Genomic DNA, 18,084 nt, shown 5'->3' on the forward strand with positions numbered 1-18,084 from the left:
TGATGAGCGGTGTGCTGCTCTTCACCCAGGATCCAAATGGGCGAACCTCAGGCCGCCGAAGCAAAGCATGTAAATTTAATCACTGGGCCACGGGGCCAGCCCGCAGATGCTTCTAACGCCATTGCAATTAAAGTAAAATTAGAGTCTTGACTCTAAGTGGTATTATTTTAATAGATGGTAGATTATAATAATTCAAATCTCTAGAAGTAAAATTAACTTTCTACCTGCCTATTACTCTATCTCATGAAAACAGCTGAAACACATTTAAAAAGTATTTTGATATAGTCTGACTTAAAATATAGGCTATACAACATATGTTTAATTCCTCTAGAGGGGCCCCTCAGGAGGCCCTCAAAAAGATGGGCCTCTTAGGAGCCCCTCAAAAAGATGGGCAGAATAATCCAGAATATCTGAGTTTGGAGCATAGTGTAGTTTAGGTCTCTACCAATCCAGAGAAATATGCCATATATATTAAAAGATGTGTGGTCAGAGACAATAAATGATGGTTTCAATATGAGACTCAAATCCAAAGTCACAAGAATAAACATTTTAAGTCACAGGCATTGATTTGTATTGAGGTGTTTCACTTCTGGGAATGGGCAGCCTGCTTCACAGCTACTAGCAGAGATTTATTTAACAATGGTTAATGATTTTCCTAGAAGCCACCTAGTCAAACATCTGACAGTTTAATCATATAAAAGCTTTTCCATCCCACTATATAGTTATTTTTAAAGAGCATATAACTGTGGGCAAGGAACCACTAAAGTATGTAAGAAAAAGATTTGGGTTGGCTACAGTTTTTCAGATTATTAGAAGAATACTCTTAAATTATCAACAGTAAATAACTGTGATAAAATATTCCTTGCGCCCTAGAGCTCTCTTAATATGTCCTTATAAATTCATGCTCTTCTTCCTTACAGAGCATTTAAAGCACAGACTGTATTCAACCATATTAATATGTACATAGTTCGAAAACTGCTTTCATTACATGGACTCATTTGATAGAACAATCAAATCTCATATTCTTTCAACTATACCACAATGCTAATTAAAACTGCAGCTTGTATGCAATACAACTATCAGATTTAAACCAGTCACTCTAATATCCTATTTTAGAGCTTAACCAAATTACAACCAGAGATTGCTGTGTCTCCCACACAAGACAGTGATGACAGGGACTATGTCTTTTTCATTGAAGCATTCCCAGTGTCTAGCACAAGGTACATGCTTAATAAATATTTGTTGACTGGATGGAGAGACAAAGTCTTGGCTCAAGTTTATTCTTATGCTTTGTTCCCTTTTTGCTTTGACATATACTATCTAGTCCATCTCTCCCCTAATCCAAATCCCTGTTGGCATGGAATGAGAATTTTCACCAGGATCTTCTTGGCAGGCAGAATCTTTAATTTAGAGAAGCAGAATTCTAGATATGTCTGAACTGGTCTGGCTAAAAATATGTTTTAAGGTTGCTGGTGTTGGAGTGGTATTTTTTCTTTAATGCAGCAACAACATTTTCCCCATTGGCACTGCTGTTTTCATAGCTCGATAAAGAAACCTGCCATCCAACTGTGAAATCTGACTGGTTTGGGGCCAATTCATTTAGAGGTTACAAGGAGGTAGTGCATGCATTTTTTTCAAGCTAGAAGTTAAACCTATTAAAAGTTTTATTACCTTTTATATCAAACTTCCATCTGAATGGATAAAAGCAGGAGTGTCAGAGGCATCTGTGACTTCATGAAAGACTGAGTTCATAATTCAAACTGTACATTGTTATGCATGAATTAATGTGTCATATTCTGAAATGTATGTTCACAGAGTAATTACACAGGACTTCCAGATACAGACCATGGAGCAAGATAAAACCAAGTGTTTGCTCTATACACTGTATTTTTGACAATTACTGAGGAATTAAGATGCTCCAACCCAAAATGTATCAGCTACACTTTAGTAACAACCCAAGAAGAGGGGCCTTGCTGACGTATGAGGGTGGGAATGTTCGGGGACTAGAGTGAAGCAGATAAAGAACCAGGGATCAGAACCTCATAAAATTTGTTAGATGCTCAGAACCTCATTATGTTGTTTTTGCCCCACAATTTCGATCCATAGACTGTCAGAGTTGAAAGGGACCTTAGAGATCATCATCCAACACCTGCATTTGGTAGACAAAGAACTGAAGTACAGACAGGACGTGTCATGTGGTAAGCTAGCATGGAGCGGGGACTCAGGTTTAGGTCTTTTTCTATGACAAAGCATTGCGTCTCCTACCAATGGTGTATTTTCAGGCAGTGAATAGTAGCTTATATTTCTTTCAGTTCCTACATCTGTGTGAATGTGAATGGTTCAACTACACACACTGTACTACATGGAAACATACAGTGAAACTCAAATTTTAGAATACAAAACGTTTTTCTCTTAGCATCATTACTGTTGTGTAGTCACCTTGCTGTCTTTCATCCCAGCTAAATGTTGGATGGCTCCAGATATTCCTACAGCAATGTAAAGTTCCTGAAACAAAAGAGACCATATAATTAACATGTGTTTATATTATATTATATAATACCTTCCAAAGTATTTGCTATTAGTAATTCAAGTCGTAGGCAAAAGCTATTTTAAATAAAATAGATGCAATGGATATTACTTAAATTATACTTTCCTCCTTCCCTGATCTCCCTAACCTATAGTCCTCTTTTTCCTCTGAATTCCTATAGTAGTGGTGGTATAATAATAAATACATGGATAATGAGAATTGTTGAGCATTAACTATGTGTCAACCACTGTGCAAAGCATTTTACATCAATTGTTGGACTTTATCTCACAGGTTCCTGTGAGGTAGCACTTTTTGTCTATGCTGCTCATTTGGATATCACACTTCAACTCACCACAGTATATACCCATTCACAATATACACACATTGTATATTAACATACAACACTTATACTCACATGTATTAGAATATATTTTGACTTAGTTGTTTGCCTTCTCATAAAAGGATATTTGTTAAAACGGTAATTAGGATATATTTATTAAACTTTGTATTTAGAAAAACCAAAAATACAAATCAGTCTCAAGAGATTCTAAGTACACACACACACACACACACACACACACGCACAATATCCCTAAGTAAAAAACAACAAACTTCTTGAAAGCATAGGCTGAACCTTTTAATTTCCAGCATCTAACAAAACGGCCCCCACACTGTAGTTTCTAAATAAATTTTGGTGATATTTGCACTTCTTCCTACCTCTCTGCCCCCAATAATTACCAAGGGAATGACAACTGACTGCTTCTCTCTGTCCCCTTATCTAAAAATCTTCAAGTATCCATGTTTGAAAATTAAAACTATCATCATGAAAAACCAATTAATAAGTGCCTAATTAGAAGAGCTTAACTGCTCCATTCCGTCTACTAAGTATAATTAAAGCTTCAACTGAAAAGTTTTTCCCACATGTAAACTGAACTAACAAGTCCTGGCTTGGGTAGAGGGTGCACCTACCATGTAACCAAAACTGACACTACAAATTTGTCGCAACTGACAAAAAAGTCTCCCCTCAATATCAATAACATGGACGGCATTGAAGGTGGCTCTGTCACATTCAGTTTTACTACAGGGCAGATACTTCAAAGTCAATGAGAAAGTCAGATGGTCCCACCTTGTTTCTGCACTGCTCATGATCTAATTTAACCACTGCTCACTCCAAAATAAGAGAGCATTTCAACTAGGATCTGGGAATAATGTCGTTGCCACCTAATACTATGATTTTTCATAACACCTAAGTGTGTTAGGCTGTATACAAGTCAATTTCCCCCTCTCTCGGTTTTCCCAATTGTAAACAGCGGAGGCATAGCCCTGGCATTGGAGCTTTTTAAAAAAGCTCCCCAGGATACTCTAATGTGCAGCGAGAGCTGAGAACCACTAGAATAGATGATCCCTGCAGCCTGAAACCTGTAACTCTATCCAGCACATTGATGGTATATCCCTGGGCCTTATCTTTAAAGGCATAAAGTGTCCACCTGCTTCTAGAGCACAAGATACCACTGTGTACCCTGGAAAAGGAAACAACCTAGTCCCCAAAGTAAGTTAATCATCTGAAAATGAGCTGGGCTTGTTTTCCAATTCAACTTGCTCTATAGTTATCATCAAAAGCTTGAAGATAAGTAAGAGCAATTTGGCCTAAAGAGACTGTGTCTTAGGGTGGAAAAGTATACTGTGGAAAGTAAAACGTATGGGTGAGGATAAAAAGCAATCCCTGCTCCATGATACTATCTTAAACCTATCCAATGCGTCAATTATGACCATACAGAGTTGGACAATGCAATGAGGCCTTGTCATTATACTGTCTCATCAGACATGGACATTCATACAAGTGATAAACAGGCTTTTCTTTGAAAAAGCACCACTATTTTCTATTGGAGATTTACAGGTAACTTCAATTGATAATTTTAACATCATTTGTTTATTCTTTTTTTTTTTTTTTTTTTGAGGAAGATTAGCCCTGAGCTAACTACTGCCAATCCTCCTCTTTTCGCTGGGGAAGACTGGCCCTGAGCTAACATGCAGGCCCATCTTCTTCTACTTTATATGTGGGGCACCTACCACAGCATGGCTTGCCAAGTGGTGCCATGTCCACACCGGGAACAGTCGAACCCTGGGCTGCTGAAGCGGACTGTGCGCATGTAACTGCTGCGCCACCGGGCCGACCCCCATTTCAGTTTATTCTGACTAGTATTTCTTTCATAAAAAGATATTCCTTAAATTGTTAATCCAAATGTACTTACTAAATCTCACATTCAGGAAAACCAGGTGAACAAGTGGTAAAGATTTTTAAAGCAAGTTATTCAGATAGACCGAAACCGACTCACTAACTTCTCTTCTAAGTATATTTTCAGTCAGCATTGGAAAGGATCAATAGTTCTGTAAATGAGTCCTTCTGACATATATGTCTACATTAAAATTCAACAAGTCTCCACTTGCATCATAAAAATGCTAATAAAAATGTTGATTCACTCTGGAAATAGACATTTATATAAATGAAATTTACTTTAAACCCCCCAAGAGATGAACAGCCTTGACTTCAACCTTAAATGTCACTAAGTCACACAGACTGGGCCAAAGCAGATAGTTCCAGGCTCTTTCCTGCCTTTCTGACCAGAATAAATAGTCCCAGTAGGTCCACATGACCAGCAGGACCTTATTTTACTGTCTTGCAAACACAGTTCTCTGAATAAATAAAAAAACATTGAAATAATAGCCCAGAACAAGTCCTGGTATTTTGGCTGCTGTTCTGAGGTCTGATAGCTCTCTCAGGCAGGAAGAGAGGCTTTTTCTTCTTTTTTAAAAAACATATACACACAATTAGACTAATATCATAGGATGCTTCCTCATGGTTTAGAAAGCATTTTTGTATTTCAATAATAATAATTACTATGTACAAAATTCTCCACAGATGCTAATTTATGGAGCACTTAAGACATTGCCTCACAACAAACAAGGCAATCCCTGCCCTGAGGCACTTTCCTTCTAAATCAGATAGAAAGCAAGAAAGATCATTTGGAGAGAAAAGGACAGGCAATGTTGGAGGCAACAGCAATTAAGAGTTCAAAAAGAGGTGGGATTAAAGAAAGTAACAGACACAGAAAGAAGGAGGGGTAGTCCTGGAGATAAAATCCTAGCAGCCTGAACAAAGCTATAAGAACAAGAGACTAGATCAACCTACACAGCTGGTAGCAGTTTGGAATCAGGAATGGGGACTGGTGGGAAGAAGTCAAGCAACAGGGTGGTAAAACGACCAAAGGTTATTCTGAAATATAAAGAAGGAATAGCACTTACTTCAATAAAAACAAGGACCAGTAGAACAAAGTACAAATCCCTCTTCTTTTGCCAAAATCTAAAAAAAGACTCTAGCTATAGACTCATCCAAGGAACTCAGGGGCAGAGGTCTAAACTACTTTACAATGGGCTGAGATGGAATCAGGAATAGGGCTTGGAAACTGATGCATCCAGTGCGGTTTAACAGAGGTTTGCAAGAGGAGTCTATTACTGCAGTTAAGAACCTAGGCTCTGAAGTGTCACTGCCTAGGGTTAAATGCCAGCTCAGACTTGTACAGTTGTGACTGTGGGCCAGTTATCTATGTTACCTATGCCTCAGCTTGCTCATCTGAAAAACCGGGCTTAGAAGAAACCTTAAATCATAGGGTTACTGCGAGGCTTCAGTCCTTAGCACAGTATGTTTTCCCAAAGACAGTGGTGTGCCACTCATGAGCTGAAATTTACTCAAATATTGATTCTCTCAGCCCACTGGGTGACCAGATGGGCTCCTGGCACGGTCTTAGGGCTACCAGGTACAGCTGAGCAGGCTGTACACTGAACAACTCTGGAGGGAGGCATCATTCATATCACAGTCATTATAGATCTGCATTTTTATTACAATAATTTTCCAACAGGTGGCAGTAAAGTAACTTGAGAAAGAGGTACTTTTTTCCTAATTCATACAAAAGAGTTATATGGACTAGAAGGAGTGGAGGACAGTCAGAAGCTCCCGTGGTACAAATACCATAATCTTCTAAGTGTGCCATAGCAGTAAAAAGTTGAGAGGCATTGGTTAACTATGATTTTTCTGATGTTGATGTTGTTGTACCTTAAAGGTAATATAAAGACAACTAATTCTTTGTCCATGTTCTCAAGAAGCTACAGCCTAACAACAGGGTAAGATCATAAAAATCTGTAATCCAATATAGGAAAAAAATCAAAGTGTGATAGAGCTCTAATCTCTCGTGCAACCCCTCACTTTCTGTACCTGCCACGGGGAAGTGGAAAGGCTTTTAGAAGCAGGAAGCAGATCAGGGGACGATATTCCTCTGTAGTCATCTCTACCCTCCGCCAAACAGGAGCCCACTTTTGCAGCCCACCCCATCTGTTCCTGCTCCCTTAGTCCCTCAGACAGAAAAAGCTTTTAAAAGCAGGTTTTATTGGTCCTAGCTTGATGACAAACCTGCATGTCTAAGAAACAGAAAGATGACTGGAATGAAATCTTAATTCTTTTACAGAAATCTAACCAATCTGTGGAATCAACATGACCAGAGTATTCTCTGGTGGATGATTTGGGTTTTGGCTGCCTTTTTCAGAAGGAAGTATGTACTAACATCACTCCTGCTTTACCCAAACCTTGTGCAAGAAACCTGGAATTCCAAGAGGTACTATCTGAGTCCTGCTCTCCAGAGGATTTCAGTGCTGAATCTAAGGACAAGGTTCCCTCTTACTCACGCATTGTGACTTTTGCCTAACACTGTTGTGAAATCAAAAAGAAATATAAAATAAAAATATATTGTGAGCCACATATTTAATTTTAAATTTTCTATTAGCCACATTAAATAAAGTAAAAACAAACAGGCGAAACTAACTTGGATAATATAATTTCAATTCAGACTAGCCACATTTCAAGTGCCCAACAGCCATGTGTGGCTTAGTGGTTACAGTGTTGGACAGCACAGATCCAAAATAATTTTAGGACAAGCTAAAGAAGAGCCTTCTTACAAGCTCTATAAGGGTACTGTGGAGCATGGTCTGATAGTAGATCTGGAGATAGAATGATATTAGTCTCATGTGTCTGTTTTGCTTATATTGGCTCACAAGATCAATGATAGGTTGTTTTAAACTCTGTGGGAAGAGAACCAAAAAGGAAAATCCACAGTGTGAAAAAGCTGAAGACCAGCATGAGAGGCAGCAAGATTAAATAAGAGAGCAGCCAACAGAGAGTCACAAATAGATGACAAAAATCCATCAAATTTCAGGTAGTGTGGACCAAAAGGAAAATCAAAAGCAGATGAAAACTATTGGTTTAATATAGCAAATTTATGCTCTGAAAAGAAACTATCAAATTTTGTTCTCTAGTAAGTTATATATATTTTTAAAACTCTAGAAGAACCCAAAAAATCTATCTTTAAAAACTCACTTCTCAAAAAAGATTATTTAACTCATCTGAGTTAAAAAAAATTAGAGTGGAAATTAAAAAATACTTGGAACACCAAAAAAAGGCAGAGGATATGAGAACCTGTGAGATGTAGCTAAAGTGGTACTTAGAAAAATATTTATAACCTTAAAAATATATTAGGAAATAAGATGCTAGAAAATTAATGACTTAGATCTCAAACAGTTGAAAGTGAGCAAGTACAAGAAATTACTACATTTATTTAATCACTATTATAACTAAATAAATAAGATCAGAGAGAGATGGATTCAGATCCTGACTCTTCCACTTACCACCTGTGTTTTCAGGTAAGTTACTTTTAACCTCTCAAAGGCTCACTCTTCTCATATGTAAAATGGAGATAAACACCTACAGTTAATAGGATTGTTGTGATTATTAAATAACATATGAAGTGCTCAAAATATGTTAGATATTACTATTAATACTATTATTATTATTGTTAAATGATCATTAAATCTTTAAACTAGAAGGCATAAGACAAGCAAGTATCATAAAAGTTTAAACTTGAGCAGTTTAAACTATTACTATAGTTCAGTAATAGTAACTATTACTATATCAAGGAAAGTTGTTATTAACTGATACAATTCTTCTGGGATAATGTACTGGGAAAATTTCTTTTCACTGATACTTGGTAATTTCCTTTTTGCATTTAGTGCTAGCTATAAAGTTAGAATTTCTGCCCAACTTCCTAGACAGTGCTGGCTGGCCTAGGATGCTGGAGTGAATTTCTTTACAAAATTCTAACACAATATTCGTACAGGGATATATATCCCAGATACAAGTACCAAGACATCAAATGGGTCATATAAAAAAAAAAAAATATATATATATATATATATATATATATATGAAGTTGAAATTACATGAGTTTATGATATAAACTCACACATTCACTTTTTTCTGGAATTGGAACAGTTTTCTGCTTGCAGCAACTTCAGATCTGCTTTTCTTTAAACAAAGTAGAAAGGAAAGATTTAAACATTTACTCTTTTGTTTATATGAAATGTGAATATGAGCAGAGTGGTTAAACCTGGAGCTTTCAGAGCAGAAAAACCAAGCCAATATTGCTCCATCTCTTTAAAAATCAGGTTTAAAATTTCTTTTCTATCAACCATCTCCCTTTCTAGATAGAGTTGGGGAAGGAACATAAAAAACTACATTTCTTCAAAGATAAAAATTTTAGGGGCCAGCCCCATGGCTGCATCGTTAAGTTTGCACGTTCTGCTTCGTCGGCCCAGGGTTTCACTGGTTCAGATCCTGGGCGCCAACATGGCACCACTCATCAAGCCATACTGAGGCAGCGTTCCACATGCCACAACTAGAAGGACCCACAACTAAAAAATTTATACAACTATGTACCGGGGGCTTTGGGGAGAAAAAGGAAAAATAAAATCTTAAAAAAAAATTTCTTTAAGAGGGGCTGGCCCCGTGGCCGAGTGGTTAAGTTCACATGCTCTGCTTCGGTGGCCCAGGGTTTTGCCAGTTCGGATCCTGGGCGCAGACATGGCACCACTCGTCAGGCCATGCTGAGGTGGCGTCCCACATAGCACAACCAGAAGGACCTACAACTAGAATATATAACTATGTACTGGGGGGCTTTGGGGAGAAGGAGAAGAAGAAAAAAAAAAAGATTGGTAACAGAGGTTAGCTCAGATGCCAATCTTTAAAAAAAAATTTTTTTTAAGAAATTTAAAAATTTATAAGTAGTTCTAACTAGAGTTCAGAGATGCAATGTTATGTGCTCAAAAACAAAACCCCTATGACTGCCTCAGGACAACAGTTCTACAAAAAAGCAAATGCTCTCTCAACCTTCTTTACTCAGAAGGCTACAGAGGCATAACCTTAAACAGCAACTGTTACAGCTAAAACAGAATACACATACACAGGCCAAATGCCAGGTGAGGAGTTAAATGGAATTAATCACAGCAAATAATGAATGTCTCTTTGAGAAGTAGATTAACCAAACTATATTTTCTAACTACTGCAAGTCTCCTGTGCATTAATATTGCTATATATCTTTCTGCTGCTCATTTAAAAGGCCAAACTGTTTCCTCTCTTTGTCAAATTGTGTTTAAGTCTCTGCTCTTTTTGGAAGAGGCCCCAAAATGCAAAGCATAACTGTGGCTCTTTCTCAACCAGCTATCTGTATATGAAATTCTCAGGCAGGATTATGGCTAAACTGAGTTTTCATGAATGGAGGACTTTACCCATACTCTTGGTTTGAAGCTCAAAGTATGTCCTACCCATCAGACAATGATCTTATACTAGGACTAGCTCAGGTTATCAGGATTCAAGATGGCATATTAATCATCACAGTTACATGAATTGTATATATGCTAGTAATCATGCTGTACTTGATATATACTATCTCACTTAACTATGACAATAACTCTAAGGGGTAAGAAGTTATTCCCATTTTAGAGAAGAGAAAGCACAGGCTCGGGTAGGCTTGGTGAGTTGTCCAAGGTTATACACACCTAGTAAAAGGCAGGCTTCTTAACCCAAGTCCACTGATTTCAAATTCAGTACTTTTTCTACTACACCACAAATAAGTATTGTGACAGTACTGGTAATATGCTTTAACTGAAGTCACTAGTCTATTAAAACTTCAGTAAATATATTTATCTTAGAGAAAAATCACTAAAACGAGATGAGATGAACAGCTAACTTAAGTTTATGTATTAAAAAATATCAATTTTAGCTAGCATAGTTTTTATCCCACGTTACTAGAAGTATCAGTTGGTCCCTTAGCTCTGGGTTCCTTATCCTGAATAGGGACATAAGCTACACCCTTTAGATTTCTCTCTCTACCACCCACTTGCATGTCACAGCCGGAGTACCTCTAATGCAGGCCCTCCACACACATGTACTAGCTACAAGGCCATCAAAGAGACTGACTCACAGAAGAGGTAAGATTCGGAAATTATTTCGTTTGTTCTTGATGTATGTTTGTTTTAATTTATGTAACCTGTACTGACAGATAACACTTTTGGATACAAACTTTGACCTGGCTTTCAATGAAGTCAATATCTTGTTTCAAATAACTATTAATGGGAAAGATGTAGAAGCAAAGCCAGGAAACTCACTTAGAAGAAAAAGCAGCAGTCCTCATCTAGCCTTTGAAGGTTTCTCACATGAATGGACATTCCATGGCTCAGTAGATGGACTTGGTGCTTATTGGGCAGAGAATATGAAGCTTGGACTTTTTAGTCAAAGATTCTTTGAAACCCTAAATTCATTAGACATCCAACTCATTAGATATTAGTTCCTCAATATTCTTTCTACTGGCCCACCTTTTTTGCCAGGAGAAGCCAAATGTCTTCTTCACAACCAGCCTAGTTATAATATGCCCAAAGCAGATGGCAATTTATATCAGTAGCATATGCTTCATTACGTATTTCACTATTTTTGTTCAAAATGTAAATTTAATAACTCAGTTGCTCAAATATAAAGTTAAAGATTTTTTTTTAAAAAACAAGGACATTAACTAATATACTGTGACTTGCAATGCAAATGTTAAAATGTAAACCAGAAAAAGTGAAATTTCAGCTCTTGACCTTTTAGTAGTACTTTTTAATTGCAGGTTTTGATTACACAGATGCATAGGACCTGAAATAAGTTTTTTCTTAGGAAAATATTTTTACAATAAAATATAATTTTTTTACTATTTTGCAATTAAATGCTTAGTATTTACCCAATTAGCTTCTATACTAACTCACAGATTTTCCACCGTGGAAAAATATTCCTCAAGTATACCTGGAATGATAGAAAGCCAAGTATATCATATACTTTGCTAAAATTACTCAGATTAATTTACATTGAAATAGTTGGGTATACGACATTAAAATACTTAGATATATGATCAGTCTATTACAAAGCTTTGCATTTTAGCAGGTCAAATAAAAAGTTTCACTGTCAAATTTTTTATCAGTAAGGTTCTTTAATTGATCCAAATAGTTAGAACACGCTAAATTACACATAGCTATGTAGAATTTTGGAGCAGTAAGGAACCTCTAAGATTATCTATGCAACTCTTTATCAATAAAAAAATCAAGGCCCCAGGAAACAGAGCTGGCACTAGAACCTGACTTCCAAGTACTATTCTTTTCACTCACCAGGTGCCTCTTTCCCAAAATTAATACGAGTTAGGCCATTGTTTATGCACAGCCTTTCTTGATGTTTAATCTAAAATTAAGATAACTTCCAGGCCAAGGAGTTCATGAGAGCTACAAAGTAACCATTGGAAAACAGTTCTGAGGTTCCTCAAAAAGCTAAACATAGAATTACCACATGACCCCGCAATCCTACTGCTAGGTATATACGTAAAAGAATTGAAAACACGGACTCAGATACTTGTATGTGAATGTTTGTAGCGGCATTATTCACAAGAGCCAAAAGGTGAAAACAAAGCAACACAAGTATCTATTAACAGATAAATAGATAAACAAACTGTTTATGGAATATTATTGGAATATTTTTTCAGCCATAAAATGCAATGAAGTTCTGATACACGCAACAACATGGATAAAATCTGAAAACATGCTAAATGAAATAAGACAGTCACAAAAGGACAAATATTGTGTGATTTCACTTTTATGAAATATCCAGCATAGGCAAAATCACAGAGGCAAAGTAGATTAGCGAATTACCAGGGGCTGGGGTGGGAGGGAATGAGAGTTATTGCTTAATGGATATAGAGTTTCTTAGTTTAGGGTGATGAAAAATTTGAGATATAGATAATGGTGACAGTTGCACAATATTGTGAATATAATTAATGCCACTGAATTATACACTTAAAAATGGTTAAAATGACAAATTTTGCTAGATTTTACCACAATAAAAATTCATTAGAAAGTTATCACCTCGACAGAAACCTTCACCCAATTCTCCATCTTCAAAAATTTAATTCTAAAATCTTGTGGTTTTGACAATTACAAAAGCATAACATTAAAAAAGTAACAATAATAGGGAAAACCAGGTACAGGATTTATGGGAATTCTCTGTACTATCTTTGCAATTTTTGTGTAAAAATCTAAAACTGTTCTAAAAAATCAAGTTTATTTTTTAAAAAAAGCAACCAGAGTTGTGAAGTTCAGCCCAAGTTACACAAAGACTCCTTGAAGCACCTTCCAAAGTTACAAAAATTTGAGTAGGTATTGTGGAATATGGAAATACTGCCAAAAATAACATGGAAAGCAAGGCAGAAAATAATGCCTGTAAGAAAATAATAAATTTGCCATTCATCCAACCTAACTAGAGACCCTCTAAATAATCTCACTTTAAGGAAATGGAATACATCCCCCTGCCCCAAATGCAATTTCCCAAATTCCTTTTTGGACTGTTTGGTTAATGTTAATATATAATAATATTAAATCAAGTTATTAAAATGTTCTTTTGTACCAGATCTTAGTACTTATATCTTCGGCCCTAAGTGAAGATAAGGATTGAATTACCTATGCTAAGTGATCAATTATCCACTGAATAAACATTTCCTTTTAGTACAGTGTCTTACGTTCTCTGACATTCACATGCATGTTTACCATATCTAAAACTATACATGAGAAAATAAATTAGCTTTTATATAAAAGAGCCAAAAATGCGGTTAGAATAAGAATAGAAATTTAGAATAGTCTTATTCCTTTCAAGTTACCACACCAAGATAGCTACAACAAAGATTTGCTGTCTACTCTTATTGATTTTCATGCCAGCTGTTAAATTAGACTATCTACAAGACATGTCAATTTATCATATCAGTGGCATGCTTTTAAACAGTTATATATGTAAAAGAATTCAATAGACTCTCTCCAAAACTTAAAAATTTCAACTTTATATGTAAAATGGTAATAGATAAAAAACCACTGATATTGGTCCTCTGGAATAAATGCTTTAGCAAAATCAGTCTGATAAAAATTAGCTAAGAAATAAATCAAAGATAATTAGAATTCAAAGATACAGTCAGAACTAATTTTTAGCCAATAAGTTTTTACCTATTGCACGACCAAACAATTTATACATTCAAACCACAGTTTATAAATTCTACAACTTCTCCTTTGTCATTTTAAGCTTCACTGTAAGGGCTTTGATCATCCAGGCCACGTAATTACCTTTAAGAAGCATGCTCAGGGTGTTTTCTGGACTACAGGTCCATACAGCATTTCTCTTTGTCCTCTTGGGAATAGAACATCAATTGCTTTCAGCTAATGCACTCACATATGAATATTTTAGTACAATTTAATGCTTCTATACCAACCCCAAAGGAACAGAGCATCAATTTGTGAACACAGTTCTCTTGGAGTTAAAAGCCAAGCTGGATAATGCAGTATGAAAGGGGTTGTCAATCTTTAGCTTTTTAGCAAGTTGGAAAAGCAGTTCATAAATTCAGTCCCAGCTGTATACAAATAACTCTATAAAGTTTGTTCCCACACAGACTTTTCAACATTAGTGAATTTTCAAAAGAGGACCAAAGAAACAAAATTTCTTGTCTTGGTAAATTCTCCCAAAACTGCTTCTTCATCTAATAACTCTTCACCTTGTCTCAGAATTATAAATAGACTACTAATCTGTTAGTAAAATACCAAAATAGAGACAAGGTAATCTACTTCCATCAAGAAATTGCGCTAAGTATAAAAACACATTTCCCTGGCAGTAGGTAACAGATTGTTTCATGATTACAATAGGTTTATATAAGTGTGAATAGTCAGGAAGGCAAAGTCACTAACCAAGCTTCTTAAAAGGCCATCCAGAAAAAAGTGCAAAATGAGAACTACCACTAAATACGCCAAGGCTTAAAAAGCCATACAAATTAAATTCTAGTCATAGCATAAATCTGACACTCTAATAAGCTTAACAAATATTAATTAATGTGCTTAAGAAAATCCAATGAGACTATCACACAGTTAAATAAATAAGAATTCAATACCTGTTCATGATTTGAAAACAAAAAATCTCTTAGCAAAAGAGGATTTGTTATAGTAACTGTAAAAATGGCTAACACATAACACTTACACTTTACGCCAGGCACAGTTTTAAGTGTTTTACATATATTAACTCATGAAGTCTTTACAACTACCAAATGAAGTACAGATTATTATTATCACTATTATACAGCTGACCAAACTGTGGTACAGAGAAGTTAAGTGATTTGTCCAAGGTCACACAGCAAGCAAGTGGTAATGCTAAGAGCTGAATTCAGGCAACTTGGCTAGAAAGTCTGGACTCGACCATTTTTAACCATTATACAACACTGTCTATTGTAGGAAACTTCTTTAATCTGATAAAGGATATCTACCAAAAACACATAGCAAACATCATACCTAAAATAAGGAATAAGGATGTTTATCATCACCATTTCTATTTAACAATGTCCAGGGAGCCATAGCTGACATGGTAAGAAAAGAAAATTAAACAAAATTTCATTATTCTCAGAAAATATGACTGTGTATATACAACACCCAAGAGAATCTACAGATAAATAAGATATATATATATATAGATATATATATATATAGTATTCTTCTTTATCTATATACCTTTATAAGAAAAGTATAAAACTATCTAAACAAATAGAGAAATAAAATCATGGTCAGGGATAGAAGACTAAATATTGCAAAGATGTCAACTCTCTCCAAATTAATCTATATATCCAATGTTCCTCACTTGAAGAATTTTTGCTATCTGAATATTTATTACAACTTGTACATTTTTTAACCCAGAAGTCACTATTGAAAAAGAAAAACACAACTATAATGAATTTGCATAAGTGCACATTTAAGGTGCTTATGAATCTGAGAGACTGTCCTGTCCACTCAGCAGTTGTATCTCAGCTATTTTCCTGACAGGATCATATTTTATGTTTACATTGTATAACCACAACGGGAACACAAAGAGACATCCATTTTGAGATTTTTTTCATTTCATTGGTTAATCTAAGGCTTTGGACAATGATCCACAGCATCTATTTCTGGAGTCTCAGAAGCCAAAAAGAAAACATCTCTTGAGATACAAATGTGAGCCCCTTCACCAGTTCCCTCCCACAAATCCCGACCCACCACTAAACAGTAGTGTTTCTTCCATCCCTCACCACCAAATCTCACCTAGGCAAGGCTTCAATCAGTAAATTATCATTTTTAAATGGCCGTGGTTATTAACTAAGAATGATCTGCATGCATCATGCATCTTTAGCATATTTTCTCATTGTTTATTCACATCACGGTACATGATTGGAGCCGTTAGAAGAAATATCTGATACTTTCCAGTATGACTGCATTCTGTCCAGAAACATACCAACTAATGAGTATAGTAAGTGTGAAATGACTAAGTAACTAGTGTTTTAAATGCTTTATATTATGCAGAAAATCTTGGTGGATTCTCTTTTTTTTGCTCAAGGAAGATTGTCCCTGACCTGACACCCGTAGCCAATCTTCCTCTGGTTTGTATGCAGGATGCCACCACAGCATGGCTTGATAAGTGGTGTGTAGGTCTGCACCTGGGATCCGACCCTGCGAGCCCTGGGCTGCCGAAATGGAGTGTGTGAACTTAAACACTATGCCACTGGGCTGGCCCCTGGTGGATTCTTCTAGATGTTTACAGAAGACTTTATAATTGGAGGGAAATTACTTAAGGTTTTTGATGGATTGGGAACTATTTATTAATTCTCTCTTTTAAAATAATAAAATATAGACTTAGGTTCTCTTAAGCTTCAGTATCTACGCAATTTCAGGAATGGACTATATTTGGATAAGATATAACTACATTTCTAATCAAAAGCCCAACTGTGGAGCTTCACAAACTAATTCTAAAACTGCAGAGAAGGGCAGAGAGCCAAGAATAGCTAAGACAATTTTGGAGAAGAATGGGGGAGGAGGTATTGTGTAACTAAATAACTTTATTATAATAAAGCTTTAAGTGTAGTACTGATACAATGCTAAACATTTGACCAATAGGACAGAACAGATAGCCTAGAAATAGACTTGAGCAAATATGTTAACTTGCTATGTAAGTGACGACACTGTAGATCAGTGGGGAAGAAAAGGAATGTGTAATAAATCATTAGCCATATGAGGAAAAAACTGAATACCTACTTCACTCCAAACATAAAAATCAAATCAAACAGACTATAAGCCAAAATGTGAAAAGCAAAACTTTAAAACTCTTAGAAGACAATGCAAGTGAATACTGTTATGACACTGTCTTAGGGAAGATTTCTTAAACAAAACACAAAATATCTATTGAAAAGGAAAAAAATAAGTTCAACTACATTAAAATTAAAAGCTTCTGTTTATCAAAAGATATGATTAAAAAAGTGGAAAAGACAGACATAAACAGAGAAAATGCATGCAACACACATAATCAACAAAAGATTACTATCCAGAATATATAAAAGAACTTCCAAAAATAAAAAAAAAACCATGAATGGACATTTAGCATATGAAAAGATAACTCGCTAGTAATCAGGAAAAAGCAAATAAAAAACAGTGAGATTTCATAACCATCAAACTAGCAAAACTTCTTTTCAAATTGTGTTAAAATATACATAATATAAAATTTACCATTTTAATCATTGTTAAGTATAGCTCTGTGGCATTAAGTATATTCGCCTTGTTGTGCAACCTTCACCACGATCTACCTCTGGAACTGCAAAACTTCAAAAAACTGAAAATACCAAACTTCAGAAAGGATGGGAGTAAAGATAACTTTCATAAACTGTTGGTAACTGTAAATAATCACTTCGGAAAACAATTTGTCAATATCTGGTAAAGCTAAACATTTTCTATAACTAAGCAATTTCACTCAGGCATACTTTTCTAGGGAAACACTAATATACAAGAAGACATATAAGAATCTTCATAGCAACTTTACTTGTAATAGCAAGAAATTTATAGACTACCTAAATAAACATCCATTAATAGGAAAATGGGTAAAGTGTGACATGTTTATATAATAGAATACCATACACATCGATGAAACACAAATGAAAAAATGCTACCTGCATTAAAATGGATGAATCTCACAAACATAAGACTGACTAAAAAAAGGATAAAGAATACATACAGTGAACAAAGTGGGTATAGAGGGAATATATGTCAACATAATAAAA

General features: G+C 35.6%; 1 protein-coding gene across 4 annotated transcripts in view; it reads right to left on the reverse strand.

Annotated features, from left to right (window-relative positions):
- Positions 1-18,084, reverse strand: part of ETFA (electron transfer flavoprotein subunit alpha) — a 98,450-nt gene that overhangs the window by 19,584 nt on the left and 60,782 nt on the right. For 2 of the 4 annotated variants that reach the window (XM_044764157.2, XM_070504400.1), the window contains exon 10: positions 2,440-2,505. The exons of the other annotated variants lie outside the window; for them this stretch is intronic. In XM_044764157.2, coding sequence (XP_044620092.1) covers positions 2,440-2,505 — 66 coding nt within the window. The remainder of the gene's footprint in view (positions 1-2,439; positions 2,506-18,084) is intronic. 4 annotated transcript variants of the gene reach the window in all.

The sequence above is a fragment of the Equus asinus genome, chromosome 2 (genome assembly GCF_041296235.1).
Source record: "Equus asinus isolate D_3611 breed Donkey chromosome 2, EquAss-T2T_v2, whole genome shotgun sequence".
Classification (NCBI taxonomy): domain Eukaryota; kingdom Metazoa; phylum Chordata; class Mammalia; order Perissodactyla; family Equidae; genus Equus; species Equus asinus.